The 12,770-nt window shown below is 41.2% G+C and overlaps 2 protein-coding genes across 3 annotated transcripts; one reads left to right on the plus strand and one right to left on the minus strand.

The window, feature by feature from the left end:
- Positions 1–152: 152 nt before the first annotated feature.
- LOC102709719 (RNA-binding protein 39) lies at positions 153–7,606 on the minus strand. 2 transcript variants are annotated; one of them, XM_015835429.1, is made up of 16 exons: positions 6,991–7,079; positions 6,415–6,474; positions 5,619–6,218; positions 5,429–5,515; positions 5,239–5,311; positions 5,082–5,138; positions 4,814–4,869; positions 3,194–3,407; positions 2,928–3,014; positions 2,772–2,846; positions 2,599–2,682; positions 2,166–2,230; positions 1,253–1,475; positions 1,048–1,136; positions 514–628; positions 153–427 (listed from the first exon to the last, which is right to left on the minus strand). In XM_015835429.1, the coding sequence occupies exons 4-16, from the start codon at positions 5,458–5,460 to the stop codon at positions 392–394; spliced, it is 1,206 nt and encodes a 401-aa protein (XP_015690915.1). In that variant the 5' UTR covers positions 5,461–5,515; positions 5,619–6,218; positions 6,415–6,474; positions 6,991–7,079; the 3' UTR covers positions 153–391. The 2 variants fall into 2 exon arrangements, with proteins under 2 accessions (XP_015690915.1, XP_015690914.2); XM_015835428.2 differs by lacking the exons at positions 5,429–5,515; positions 5,619–6,218; positions 6,415–6,474 and having other exon boundaries at positions 6,991–7,606.
- Positions 7,607–9,098: 1,492 nt separating this feature from the next.
- LOC102713255 (monooxygenase 2-like) lies at positions 9,099–12,488 on the plus strand. Its single transcript, XM_015834992.2, is given in 6 exon segments — positions 9,099–9,388; positions 9,503–9,649; positions 10,621–10,689; positions 11,149–11,314; positions 11,432–11,657; positions 11,738–12,488. Coding segments are annotated over 6 exon segments (1,239 nt in total). The 5' UTR covers positions 9,099–9,296; the 3' UTR covers positions 12,277–12,488.
- The last annotated feature ends 282 nt before the right edge of the window (positions 12,489–12,770 follow it).

Here is a 12,770-nt window from a genome sequence, read left to right on the forward strand (position 1 = left end):
ACTTCATCGGGCATATAAATTTCCGAGTTTATCAAAATTTAAAACCTATGCATGATAAAAACCCATCCAGATGTACGGCCCTTCGAGATTAGATTTTCACTGTGCAGATGTAAAATGCTGAAATATCACCGAGAAAAAGTAAAACAAGTTCGAGAAATAAAATAAATATATCAGAACTAAATCCATCTCGCCATACACTTTTGAGTGCTTAACGATAGCGCATCCGCAAGACAAGTTATGAAAAATGCGAACATTCAATGTCCGATTGTTAAAAAACCCATGCTACAAAGTACAAAGCTATGCTCACATGCTGAGATATTTGGAAGAGTTAAAAGTACACATAAATGAAGCAACAATCTCCAGCTATCAACCCACAGTGGTAGCTTGTCCACTAGCTTGGGAACTTCATTGAGTACTGCTGAGGCGTCTGGCACAGAAAAAACAACAAAATCAGCAAGAGAAAAAAAGAAGAAAATGAAGTCCTCAGGTAAACAGCAAAGCTGCATTTCGTACCATAAATGTTGCAGTAATCATCTTTCCTGCAAACCACCTCCCATGTAATGCTTTCTGTGCACTCATGGCAGCTGTTATACTGTCAAATCGCAGGTACACAAAACCAGCAGTATTTCTGCAAAATAAATGCAACAGTACCAAAGGTTAGGCTATCATTTTATATGTGACAGGCATTTCATGGTAGATCAGGTTTGAATATGGTGAATTATGTGCTATGTTACAGATTACAACAATTGCACAACAATACGAGTATTAAACTGTAAAAGTAAGCTGCACCTTACTGCAGTACAAGAAAACTGAGATTAAAAAAAAAACATGGTAATCAGAGCATTTGGATACACAACAGAGTATAGAGAATTATACGTCCCAATACCCTATAATTACATGCTGAATTGCTGATAAAAAGTCAATCTTAGATTTTACTCTATTGTCCTTGTATTTATGTATAATAATCAGCAAGAAAGCTATAGAAAGCTATAGTAAGGCAATATGCAAGCTGTTATAGATTGTTAATTAACTAACCAACTAACTTACTTGTCCACAAAAATGTGTTTTACTTGGCCAAACTTGGAACATTCTTCTTGGACATCCTCTTTAATATCCAAATCAAAATCAGGGTCCGTCTGCAATAAAATATTTTTTTATCAGTTTTTGATCAGCCAAGTAGAGCTGCAAACTCATAGAGACCAAGAAAAAAGGGCACTGAATATTGGCAAGCAATAAAAAAAAAGAACAATACCTCCACGGCTGGGTCAAACATATTTTTAAGCAATAAGCATTCACTGGGTGGGGCCGTCTCAATGGATTGGGTAGCAATTGGAAGAGACAGACTAGAAACTGAACCAAGACCAGGCACTGTAGGTTGCAGCGCAGGTGCAGCAGCTGGAGGAGCACCAAGAACTGATACAGGTGGTAATCCAACAGGAGTGTTCAAACCAGTACCGCCTATCCCAGTAGTCAAACTGCAGGCAGACAAAGGGAGGTAAAAAAAATTAGAAGACATTAAGTGTTCAGACCAGTAGCCTATCTGTAATAAACATATGCCACACATTTTTTTGAATTAGAAATGCAATGAGAAAATAAAAGGTTATGGCCATCGTTTCTTGTCAAGATAACTTGATGATACCATAAGAATATTAAGGTACTGTAATATGCTCTCATTTCTCTAAGTAACCATGGTTCACCCTCTTGAAATTTGCAGTCAATGCAATTGACACTTGATGTTAGAAATGGAGTAAACAAATATTTTCAACAAAAACTCTGTACGCCAAAGAATTGGGGGAGGTCCATGGAGAATGACCTTGACAAGCTATATACATATCGAAACAGTGTTGCGGTAGTGGTGGATGAATCCTGATGATAATATAGTAAAGGTCAATAACGAAAGATCTTGATACAAATGATGGCAACTCTTACAAACAAGATAATTGACATTCTAGATATTTTGACATTCCAGCATTCCAAATGTAAACTGAAGGCTCATCCACAAATTACGGAAATTATCTGGTTGACTAAACTACATACATTACATAAACAAGTTGATATGAAAGATAGGACAATATGATTGGGATGTGTTTAGATTGACATAGTCCCATCAGGAATACAAGGGCATCTAACGGTTATTTTAATCCATTAAGCTCACATATATATACCTGGTTGTAGCTCCGCTACGGTCTAATTTCTGCATCAAAAGAGCTCTTGAGCTAGCGTTCAGTGCCTGCATACATCAGTAGAGATGTTAGACACATAAAACAATGTAATTAGGAGTATGCATAAGTGTGTAGCATCTAGACTCAAAACAGTAAATGGCTAAGAATCACCTATCGATAATGTAATAATGGACAGTAGTTTGCTAATTGTAGACATGCTAGGTGTGCAGAATGCTCAGTGTATACTAATCCAGCACATGATAGAAGTCTTGAATACAAGAAATAAAATATAAATATTTGATGAAGTACAAGCATATGCCCCAAGTAATTGTACTTAAAGCAAATGAGGATATCTATATGACTATAGAAATGTATGTCATAAGTATGAAAGGGGAAAATTTTCAGTTCTCAATGTCTCTCAAGAAATGAGACTCACCAAACCTCCACCTTCATCATCATCCAAATCTCCAGTAGTTACCCCACTGACTTGTACTCCTGCTTGGTCCGTCACAGCTGAAACCTGATTACAGCAGTTTAGCATAATGTTATATTTGAGATGTATACCCTTAAAACAACAAGAATTCTAGTAACTCTGGAGAAATTGCTTGCCTTAATTACTCGACCAGCTATATCAAGTTGCCCGTTTAGACTCTGAGCGGCCTTTGCATCTTCAAGGCGTGCAAACTAAATGATGAAACAGAAGCAGTCAGCTACAGAGATTTGTGCAAAGTAAACACAAGAATTGCTTAATAAGAAAATACTTGCCTGAACAAAACCAAAACCTTTACATAACCCAGTAAGTGGATCTAGAGGCAATTGCACAAGTTCCACTTGACCAAATGGTTCGAAGACCTGGTAAAGAGAATTCATTAAATCTCTACAAACATATATCAATTAACAAGTGTATATCAGCAATGGTAATTCTTCTGCCCCACAATAGTAATCTGCTTTCAATTATGAACTCCATGGAAAATTTTCCCTGGAAAGCACAGCCAACTCATATACCTCAAAAAATAATTTGTGGGAATTACCTGTCTTAATTGATCTTCAGTAATATTTGAGTGAAGATTTCCAACATACAACTTCCTTGCCCCGCCTGAAGCTGCTCCACTCGAAGAAGCATTTGACTGAACTAAATTCTTTTCAGCCTCTGATGGTTTAACCATCACCTGTTGACCAAGAAGCAGCTGGCCAGAAAGAGCAATCGCCATTGGTACGGACATAACATCATAGAATTCGATGTACCTGGCAACGTAAAGGCATCATGAATATCAAAATATCCAACTGCCAACAAAATATCCAGCGTACATTCAATATTTTTAAGAAGAAAAACAATAAATCTTGCATATCAAACATTTTCAAATAGTTGTGGAATTTTTTTTCCCCAACACAAACTAATTGCACACTCCTTTGATCAAAATCATATGAAAATGCACAGAACAGCATCCAATAGTGTGGAATGCCATGTTTGATGTCCCACGCTGCTTACTTCCCCCAAAATGATCTTGTATTCCATCTTAGGCATAAGTAGCTGATTATCCCAGTAGATACACCAAATTATAAATATTCCTGCCGAGTATGAAAAATCGGTGAATATATTCCCCCATAATAAATCGTAGATGCTACATAGCTACAGTTAAAAAAATGCTTGTTTCATCATAAATCATAACAGCAACCAGAGAACACAAGGACAAATATTTGTCAGTACTCAGTAACATTCAAAATATCATAAGTACGCCAGCCATTTTTCTACTTTTATAGGATATAAAGTGAAATATTTGAATATACAATGCAATTTTAATGTATGAACCAGCATGTGCAAAATCAACACTTTGGTCCAGAGACAAACAAAAGACACATAGAAGGATAATCTAGACCAAGGGAGGAAGAAGGATAATCTAGACCAATCCCTCCCTTACACCAGTATTTTTTTTATCTTCAAGGATATTAACCTGTGCACAAATAACCCTAAAGATCTCATACGTTTGATCTCTTTGCAGCCTCTTGTGAGTACTCTCTGGTTCATATCACTTCAGATATAGTTCATCTCATTCCTTTGCTGTCAACAAACAATCCACCTTTACATCACACGTACACTCATGTGTGAACATGCCCAACATTAATCCAACCACCTAAATTGCAATATTGCCACAGGGGCACAAAACTAGAACAGCCATTGGTGATGACCAACAACAGGCCTAACGACACATGGGTGATGGGTCAACATCCCGAAACATTGAGTCCACCTCCCTCAATCTCAACATTGCCACTTAGGAACAAATCCGGAAATTTTGTGTGCAAGCACTAACCAGTTCTTTTAGGAAGTATGAAACTCGAACTCAAGTACCTCCCTCAATCTAAGGCTAGGAATACATGGGATGCACGAAATCATTGAGGGAACAATCAGCAGAATGCCAGAGTCTAGCCAAGTCATTTGGAAAAAATCAAAAACGGTAACACCAGAAACACGACCCTCCCTTTCTCTCTCAGTAAACAAGGTGTGTACTTGGACATCATGTGACACAATGCTAGATATTCCAAGCCATCTAGCTTCTAAGAAAATAAAATCCCTTTTAGCAACTCGAGAAAAATAGAGGTAACAAATAAAACAAGGATTTGATATGTTGCACCGAATTCACTATAAAACTCACCCAACTCCTTTAGAACGGCGCGAGTTTCGGTCCATGATGAGGCGGACATCCCGGACCTAGAAAAAGTAATCAATGTCAGCACAAGTTTTGATTTGATGCAATGCAGCAAGAGTACAAGCAATGCACAGCAACCAGCAGAAAATTTCACTAGACAGTGCAAAGCACATGGATAGTCCATAAAAAATTTCATCTGTTAGTCATAAAATATTATTCTTTTCAAAACAAAATACTACTAAAGAGGAAGAAGTAAATTCAGAATGAGTCTCACCTTCCCAGCCCTTGAAAAGAATTCGTACACGTCTCTTTCATCAGCCTTCAGAGATAACTGTGATTATGCTCACAGACATTAGTTTCAAATATAAAAGGCTTCAGCAATTTTTTTTGGCCATAAAGTAAAATATCAAATATGTTGCACCAAAATGCACCTGGTAGGCAAACACAGTCCTTTGATCTCTTTCTGGATCTGCTTCAGGTTCTGCAGCCTCTTCTTTCCTACGTCTGCACAGACACAAAGCAAAACTATCATAAGCATTTATACAGAAATAGAGAAAATACAAGACCATAATACAGCATCAGCTACAACAGTAACGAAGTTCCTCATATAAAGGATACTACCTCAATTTCTTTATATCAATCATTCTGTGCATGTTAGTGTCCTTACTAATTGAAATTATCTCACCACTCGATCCTCTCTCCCTACCTCTGAACTAAAGAACAAGATTTGTTAAGATTATAAGCCTAAGTACCCAAAAAAAATATCAAATAATAGTATGGATCAGAATTATGGGTACATCAAGAACTTAACAATGTAGGCGTCCAGAGATCGTAGTTAGGCCATCCTTATAAATCATAACCAACTAATCAACTTAGACATTTTTATTAGGATATGTGCCCCAGAAAGTAAAACTATGTTAGGTCAAGATGTGGAAAACAGAAAAAACCTACAGGTAGATGAGTAAAAAAGGCAGACAACTTTTAGCATGACCGACTGATACAACAGTGCAGGAAAAGAAAGAAATGAAGAGGCAAAAATGTGGTGAAGATAAGCAAAAATGTAGGCCAAAAGCCCTTTGTCGTAAGGCATAGACATGCATCAGCATCACTATGATTAGGGGTAATCAAAAACGGTTTTACCAAACCGTTTGACCCAGCCTTGGATGAGAGTTGTACTTATGCATGTGCATGCATGCAGCTGCTCCCACCTGCATGCAATTTAGAACAGTGAGTGGGTTCTGAAACACGATCTATCAAGGTTTTGCACACACCCTAACTATGACAACTCAGTTAACATCTCCTGGAAAGCAGTGAGAAGGGTTGTTTGTGCAGCAGGCTGAACATTGGGTCGCCTTAACAATAAGATACAGTGCTTCAGTGAAGAAGCCCAAAACACAGCTCACCAGCATTTCTGCAACACAAGAAGTACAGTTCAGCTCCATGTTCTGGATGCGACAAAACTTTAAGCGCCGATGGTACCATCATTGCTGTCAGTCTACCACTCAAAAGCATAAATGGTTTCATCCATCTTGAATTTCCAGATCTTAGTAAGCCTAGAATAGAACACTGTTTCCTATCTCATAATAATAATATTAAAAATAAGTCACCTGATATCCTAGGTCAGGCTCAACATCAAGACCACAGGAGATGGCTCTAGCAAATTGAATCTGCAGATACCCATACTAGTGTTCAAATTATAGGGATTTACAAGAAGTCTCCGTCTATAATAAACAAAATTGTTAATAGCAGCAGAAATGTAGAAAGCAATAGGATTACTTCGATAGAAGCAATTGCGAAATAATCTGCTATAAATTATGCTAAAAGATGGAAGTAAAACAATACTAACACGCAGTTTCGACAGATTGACACTACAATTATACAAATGAGGAAAAACGCAATGTCCTCCATAATCACACTAACTAGGCAATTCCCATCCCAAGCAACTCCACGAATATTACAAAATATCATATCCGAGTTCAGGATATGACGCTGTAGCATAAATTTTGTTGCAGACAATGATGCCTGAGCCAAATTGAGGGGGCAAGCATCAAACGTGAAAATGGTACTATTAAGGATGGTAATTTTTTTAATCGAGTGACCGACAAGTATATGAACCGTTAAATCCACTCACTTCATGATACTACAGAATATAGATGGGTCGCGGGGAAGGCATGAATTGGCACCTGACATCGCGATCACGGTAGTCTCGATCGCGGTAGCGTTCGCGCTCACGTTCTTCGTCGTCGCGGCGTCGCTCGGACCGGCTCCGGCTCCTCCGCTCCCTATCCTTCTCCTTTTCCCTCTCCCTCTCCTTCTCCTTCTCCCTTTCCCTCTCCTTCTCCTTCTCGCGGTCCCGGCTTCTCCTCTCCTTATCCTTCTCCCTCTCCTTCTCCTTGTCTCTCTCCTTCTCGTCCCGGTCACGGTCGCGACGCTCCCGGCTGCTGCGGTGCCGGTCCCGGTCCTTGTCGCGGTCGCGGTCGCGGTGCCGGTCCCGGTCCTTGTCGCGGTCTCGGTTCTCCTCCGAGCGAGAGCGCTTGGATCTACGCTCGCCGTCATCGCGCACTTCGTCGCCGCCCCCGCCGCTCCGGCGGCGAGAGCTGCGCTCCTTCTCCTCGGATCTCGGAGCGGCGGCGCCGTTGGACGGCGCCCCGGAGCCCTCCACCGTCTTCTCCAAGTAGTCGTACTCGTCGAAATCCATGGCGACGCGGCGGAGACACGGAAACCCTAGATGAGGAGAGAGAAAATGGGGGGAGGGAGCGCGCAGCTAAACCCCAGCTCTCCTCTTCTCTCTACCGAGGAACACACTAGAACGAGCACGGAGACTGACTTGTGGGCCCCGGCGCTCGTCGTATTATTTGGACCGAGAAATGTGCGGGCCGGGCTGTGTAGGAATGGGCCCTGTACTGGCCTTTTCCGATGAGAAAGGAAATAGGGCCCACATGCAGCGACTAGGCTATGGGCACCAGCATCAGTGCATCGGCTTCTGAAAAATGATGGACTATTATTATGGGGAGCTCTAAAATATTAATACGGTCATAATGGGATTGGAGGAAAAACATGAAGATTTTCAAGAACTAGTTGGGATTGTGCAATTGCGCGATTAGATTTGTTTCAAATGTGTAGCATTTAATGGTATCACTATCACTCAAACTCAAACTTTAAGAAGTATTGCACATACTTGTAAATTGATATTACGTATAATCTTGTATATACTAATATTCAGTAAATGAAATTTAGATCTTGATAGGCCATGCCACTGCATGTCTCTGTAGTCTCGTCCCCTGCCTGTGATCTCGTTGGACCAGGAGGATTGCCTGTGGTTACTATTATATAGTTATAGTTGATAGCAGTTACTACAGAGGACTGCAAAAGATCTTGTTGTGGTCGTGGTCCCGGTCGGTTGTCGTCCGATCCGTAAAAGCATGACCTTGTTTGTTATTGGCATCATCATTGCTTCAATCAGCTGTGTAACCACCTTCAGAAAAGGTTACATTATCGTTCATGTTCTATAGCGGCTGACTCTATTACGGATTGTGATATCCGTAAAACACTGGCTCTAACGCTAAGATTCGCGCTTAGAGATGATAAAGGGTTAAGATCTACGAGTTTATTCCTGACTCAACTCAGTCCTTATATACTTTTACCTTAAAATACTATATAGTTTCAACATGCTATTTTCAGACTTAACCCTATCAAAATTTAGGTCCATTGTTCTTCTTCGAGTAGCTATCACGGCTAGCTGACCAGCGGTGGCGCGAAAACCTTAGTCTAGAGAGAAAGTGAGATAGAAACTATTTTTTTCTTTTGCTTATGATTATAAGTCAAAATTTAAATTTTTAACCTTAAATTTATAGTTGATTTTGAGGTTTTTTCATTATAGTTCATCTTTTAATTTTGTCTTTTAGATTACCGTAACATATATATATATATAAGTTATATTTATAAATTATTTTCCTGCCGTAAATACGTTGTTTGTACTTTTCTTTTTAAAACCCAGAGGATGACCCTGTCACCTAAGCACCAGGACGAGCACGGACACTGACTTGTGGAACCCGCCGCACCTCCTAATTGGGCCGAGAAACTTACGGGTCTACTCTAATAAAAATATATGGCCCACACCCAGCAACTAGCGATGGTAGAGTCTACAGAACGCCGGGCCGTCCAAAAAGTTTCCTTATCTAGAAAATCCAATTTCTACGTGTTCGTGTAGATCGAATCCAATATCGCTTCTTTCTTCGTCGCAGCTTAGTCACCAGAGTACAACGACCACACACTGCTTCAGCATCATCAATGATGTCAGTCGTCAGTACTAAGGCTATACTGCTTGCTAGAGCTCCATCACTCCCAGTCTCCCAACTCCGATCCCAAACTCTCGCGAGCTACAGATGCAGCGACAAGTAGCACTGGATTCCTGTGAGCAAGAAGTTGGTCATTAGGTCATTAGGTAATCTTGGTATACAATTGATCTGAGTAGAAGCCAGCATCAATTATGCAGCAAAAGGACTCCGGCGACGGCGAAGACGCCGTCGTCGTCGTGGGCGTCGGGATCGCCGGCCTCGCCGTGGCTCTCGGGCTGCACAGGTAGGAGCTACCGGCGATGCATGGCACCCACATGTACAGTAGATGTGCTATGCTATACTTCGCTTGCGTTTGGTACAGGTTAAACTTGAGCTGATCTGCTTCCGCCGCTTGTAGAAAAGGGGTTCGGTGCTTGGTGCTGGAGTCGTCGCCGGAGCTCCGGGCGTCGGGGTTCGCCTTCGCGACGTGGAGAAATGCGTGGCAAGCGCTTGACGCCCTTGGAGTGGGCGACAAAATTAGGAAGCTCCATCTACAGCTTGGGGAGTAAGTGTAATCGTGAGTTACAGAGCGGTAAAAAGGGAGAGATTCTCTGAGTGCGATATGCAGTTGTATCTAAATTGTTAATAATTAGTTAATAAATTATTTTAGAAAATGATTGCATTAACTGGGATGTTTTAAGCCAATACACAAACGTGCAAAAGTAAAATTGATTATAGTTAGAGAAAAATTATTAAAAATCAGATAGCGAATAGTATCTGCGTGTCATAAATAAAATTTGTTATTTTTGTTTCCTGGCATACGTATTGCATTTAGATGTGCATGTTTTTAATGGTGTTGCGTATGTTTCATGTTATAATATGTTTTGACTTTTTCCTAAATTCATATCGATACCAATAAAATTTAGGTATCAAAGTTTATACTTTAATTTTGTGTATCTTAAGATATAAATTAATCGAAGATATTAAATTTTACATAAAAAATATGATATCTTCCCGTACTCTTAACGATGATCAAATTATTCATACATAAAACATGTACATTAGCTGATAAATTATTCATACATAAAGTATATACATTGGTTACATATAGGGAGTGTTCGAAACCAACCAACCATGAACATTGTTTTCTCTTTTTTCGTGCGCACGTTTTTCAAGCTGTTAAACGGTGTATTTTTTCAAAAAAAAGTTTTATATGAAAGTTGTTTAAAAAAATCAGATTAATTTATTTTTCAAGTTTGTAAAAACTAATACTTAATTAATCATGTGCTATGGCTTTCTTCGTTTTACGTGCGCTGATTAGACAATTTAGACACGCCACCTGCGGACGGTGCCATAGAGAGAGAAATTAAAACATCTTATAACTTGAAACGGAGAGAGTAGCTTATAGCATCGGAGTCCAACTTATCAAATCTTTTTTTTGCGTAACTATTTAATTCATGTATGCACATCTAGATGGGAATGCGGACGTTCTTCTCACAGTGCATATCTTGGTTCTTGACCTGACTTTGTTCACAGGTTGCACGTCTTCTCTTCGTCTACCGGAGAAATAGCACAGCAAATGGATCTCACGGTGCAGGGGAAACGGTCAGATGTCATGCTTTCTCTGATCTCTACTGACTATCCAACGTAGCACTAGGCCAAACCCAAACCGAAAGTAGACTGTTCTTTTGTTACATAAATACAAAAGATTATTTGGTCTTTATAATAGCTATCTCATAATATAAACCATAAAATTAACTTAAAAATCTATTTCTAAAATCTATTTTTAGAATGCGAGTGCATAAAAAAAATAATATGCCAAAAACAATGTAGGCTTATATGTTGATTCATTTGTATGTCAGCGTTCCATCCTTATCTTACGTTTATGTTTACATTTATAAACCAAATTTTAATTTTTAACTTTAAATTTGTGATTGATTTTATGATTTTCTATCATAACTTATTTTTAAGTTTTATTTATAAATTTTTTTATTATAAATATACCGTTTATCAATTAACATGGACGGTTGATGACGTTTGACGTGTCGTACCCTTATTACGTAGAGGAGCCAAGGAGATGCGTTGCGTCAGGCGAGACTGGCTGCGGCGAGCGCTGGAAGAAGAACTACCAAAAGGCACCATCCGCTACTCCTAAAAAATCGTTGGAATCGAAGAGGATGGCAACGCCAAGATCCTACACCTCGCTGACGGCGCAATTCTTCGAGCAAAGGTAAACAGGAAGAAACAGAGTACGCAAATCCCAGTCCCAGAGAGATTGTGAATCTGTGATCGATCCCCTCGTGAATTAAGGATGCTTGAACTGTTTGATGGCGGGGCGGCGATACAGGTGCTGATCGGCTGCGACGGGGTCAATTCCGTGGTGGCAAAATGGCTGGGGCTCGCGAAGCCGTCCTACTCGGGGCGCCTGGCGACGAGAGGCCTCGCGCATTACCCTGACGGCCATGGCTTCGAACCCGAGTTCAAGATGTTTTTCGGCCATGGCTTCCGTGCCGGCGTGATCCCGTGCAACGAGACTGATGTCTACTGGTTCTTCGCCTGGTCTCCCGACCACGGTCAGCCTTGCCACTGTCATCAAACACGGTGAATCGATTGGTGATTAGCAATTGACCGGTGTTTGGTTGCTCTGCTCCAGATAGTAATGGCGTTGAGGAGAGCGCCATCAAGATGAAGCAATTCTTGCTGACCAAACTAGGGAGCAGCAAGATCCCAGCCGAGGCGTTGGAGGTCATCGAGAGGAGCGAGATGAACGACGTGCTGGCCGCGCCTCTGCGGTTCCGGTCGCCGCTCTCGCTGGTGTTCACGGGCATCAGCAAGGGGAACGTGTGCGTCGCCGGTGACGCGCTGCACCCGATGACGCCGGACCTGGGCCAGGGCGGGTGCGCGGCGCTAGAGGACGGCGTCGTGCTGGCGAGATGCCTCAGCGACGCCCTTCTTGGTGGCGGCAAGCCCGCCGGCGCCGGCGGCGAGGGCGAGAGGATCGGGGCGTGCCTGCGTGAGTACGCTAGGATCCGGCGGTGGAGGAGCGTCGAGCTGGTTGGGACAGCCTACGTGGTCGGCTTCGTACGGCAGAGCAACAACGCCGTCATCAGCTTCCTGCGGGACAAGTGGTTGGCCGGAGTGCTCGCGAGAAGGCTTCTGAAAATGGCGGACTACGATTGTGGCACGCTATGAAACTATAAAATTTTACTTGGAGTTCATAAGATTATGAAATGGATTTTGCTATATTTGGGCCATGTTTCGTAGAGTGATTATTTTTGCCTATCCAAATCCTCATCATATTAACCAGCTAGTGAAAAAAAAAACACCTCGCCATATTTGATATTTCCTTTGTACTCCAATGAACTCTCGATCTAGACTAACAACGAGATCCATACATCAGTTTCTTTCTCTCTTTTCACGCTTTGCCGTTGTCCTCCCCTTCACATCATTGCTGGTGCTCACCCCGCTATCACTAATGTTGGGCCGGAAGGAGGAGGCGTCGATGTTACAAATACAACATATTACTCGTTTGCTCACAATCTATCGATCATTTCTTTTTTTCTCTCTTGGAGCTTGTTCATATGAGCTTATTCTTTATTTCTCCTTTCTTTCCCTGCCTCATCATACGATCGTAGCACTTACCGTCGTCGCTGGCACGGGGCTACCCCTATGCACCTCCCATTCCT

This window comes from Oryza brachyantha, chromosome 3, assembly GCF_000231095.2.
Source record: "Oryza brachyantha chromosome 3, ObraRS2, whole genome shotgun sequence".
Taxonomy (NCBI): Eukaryota; Viridiplantae; Streptophyta; class Magnoliopsida; order Poales; family Poaceae; genus Oryza; species Oryza brachyantha.

Bases quoted from the DNA above. Each gene is read 5' to 3' on its own strand.
- LOC102709719 (XM_015835428.2), bottom strand. From the start codon at position 7,505: ATGGATTTCGACGAGTACGACTACTTGGAGAAGACGGTGGAGGGCTCC. The intron at 2,683-2,771 runs GCAAGCAATTTC...TGCTGTAATCAG, and splicing joins TAGCTGGTCGAGTAATTAAG to GTTTCAGCTGTGACGGACCA. The intron at 1,476-2,165 runs GTATATATATGT...GTCTGCCTGCAG, and splicing joins CGTAGCGGAGCTACAACCAG to TTTGACTACTGGGATAGGCG.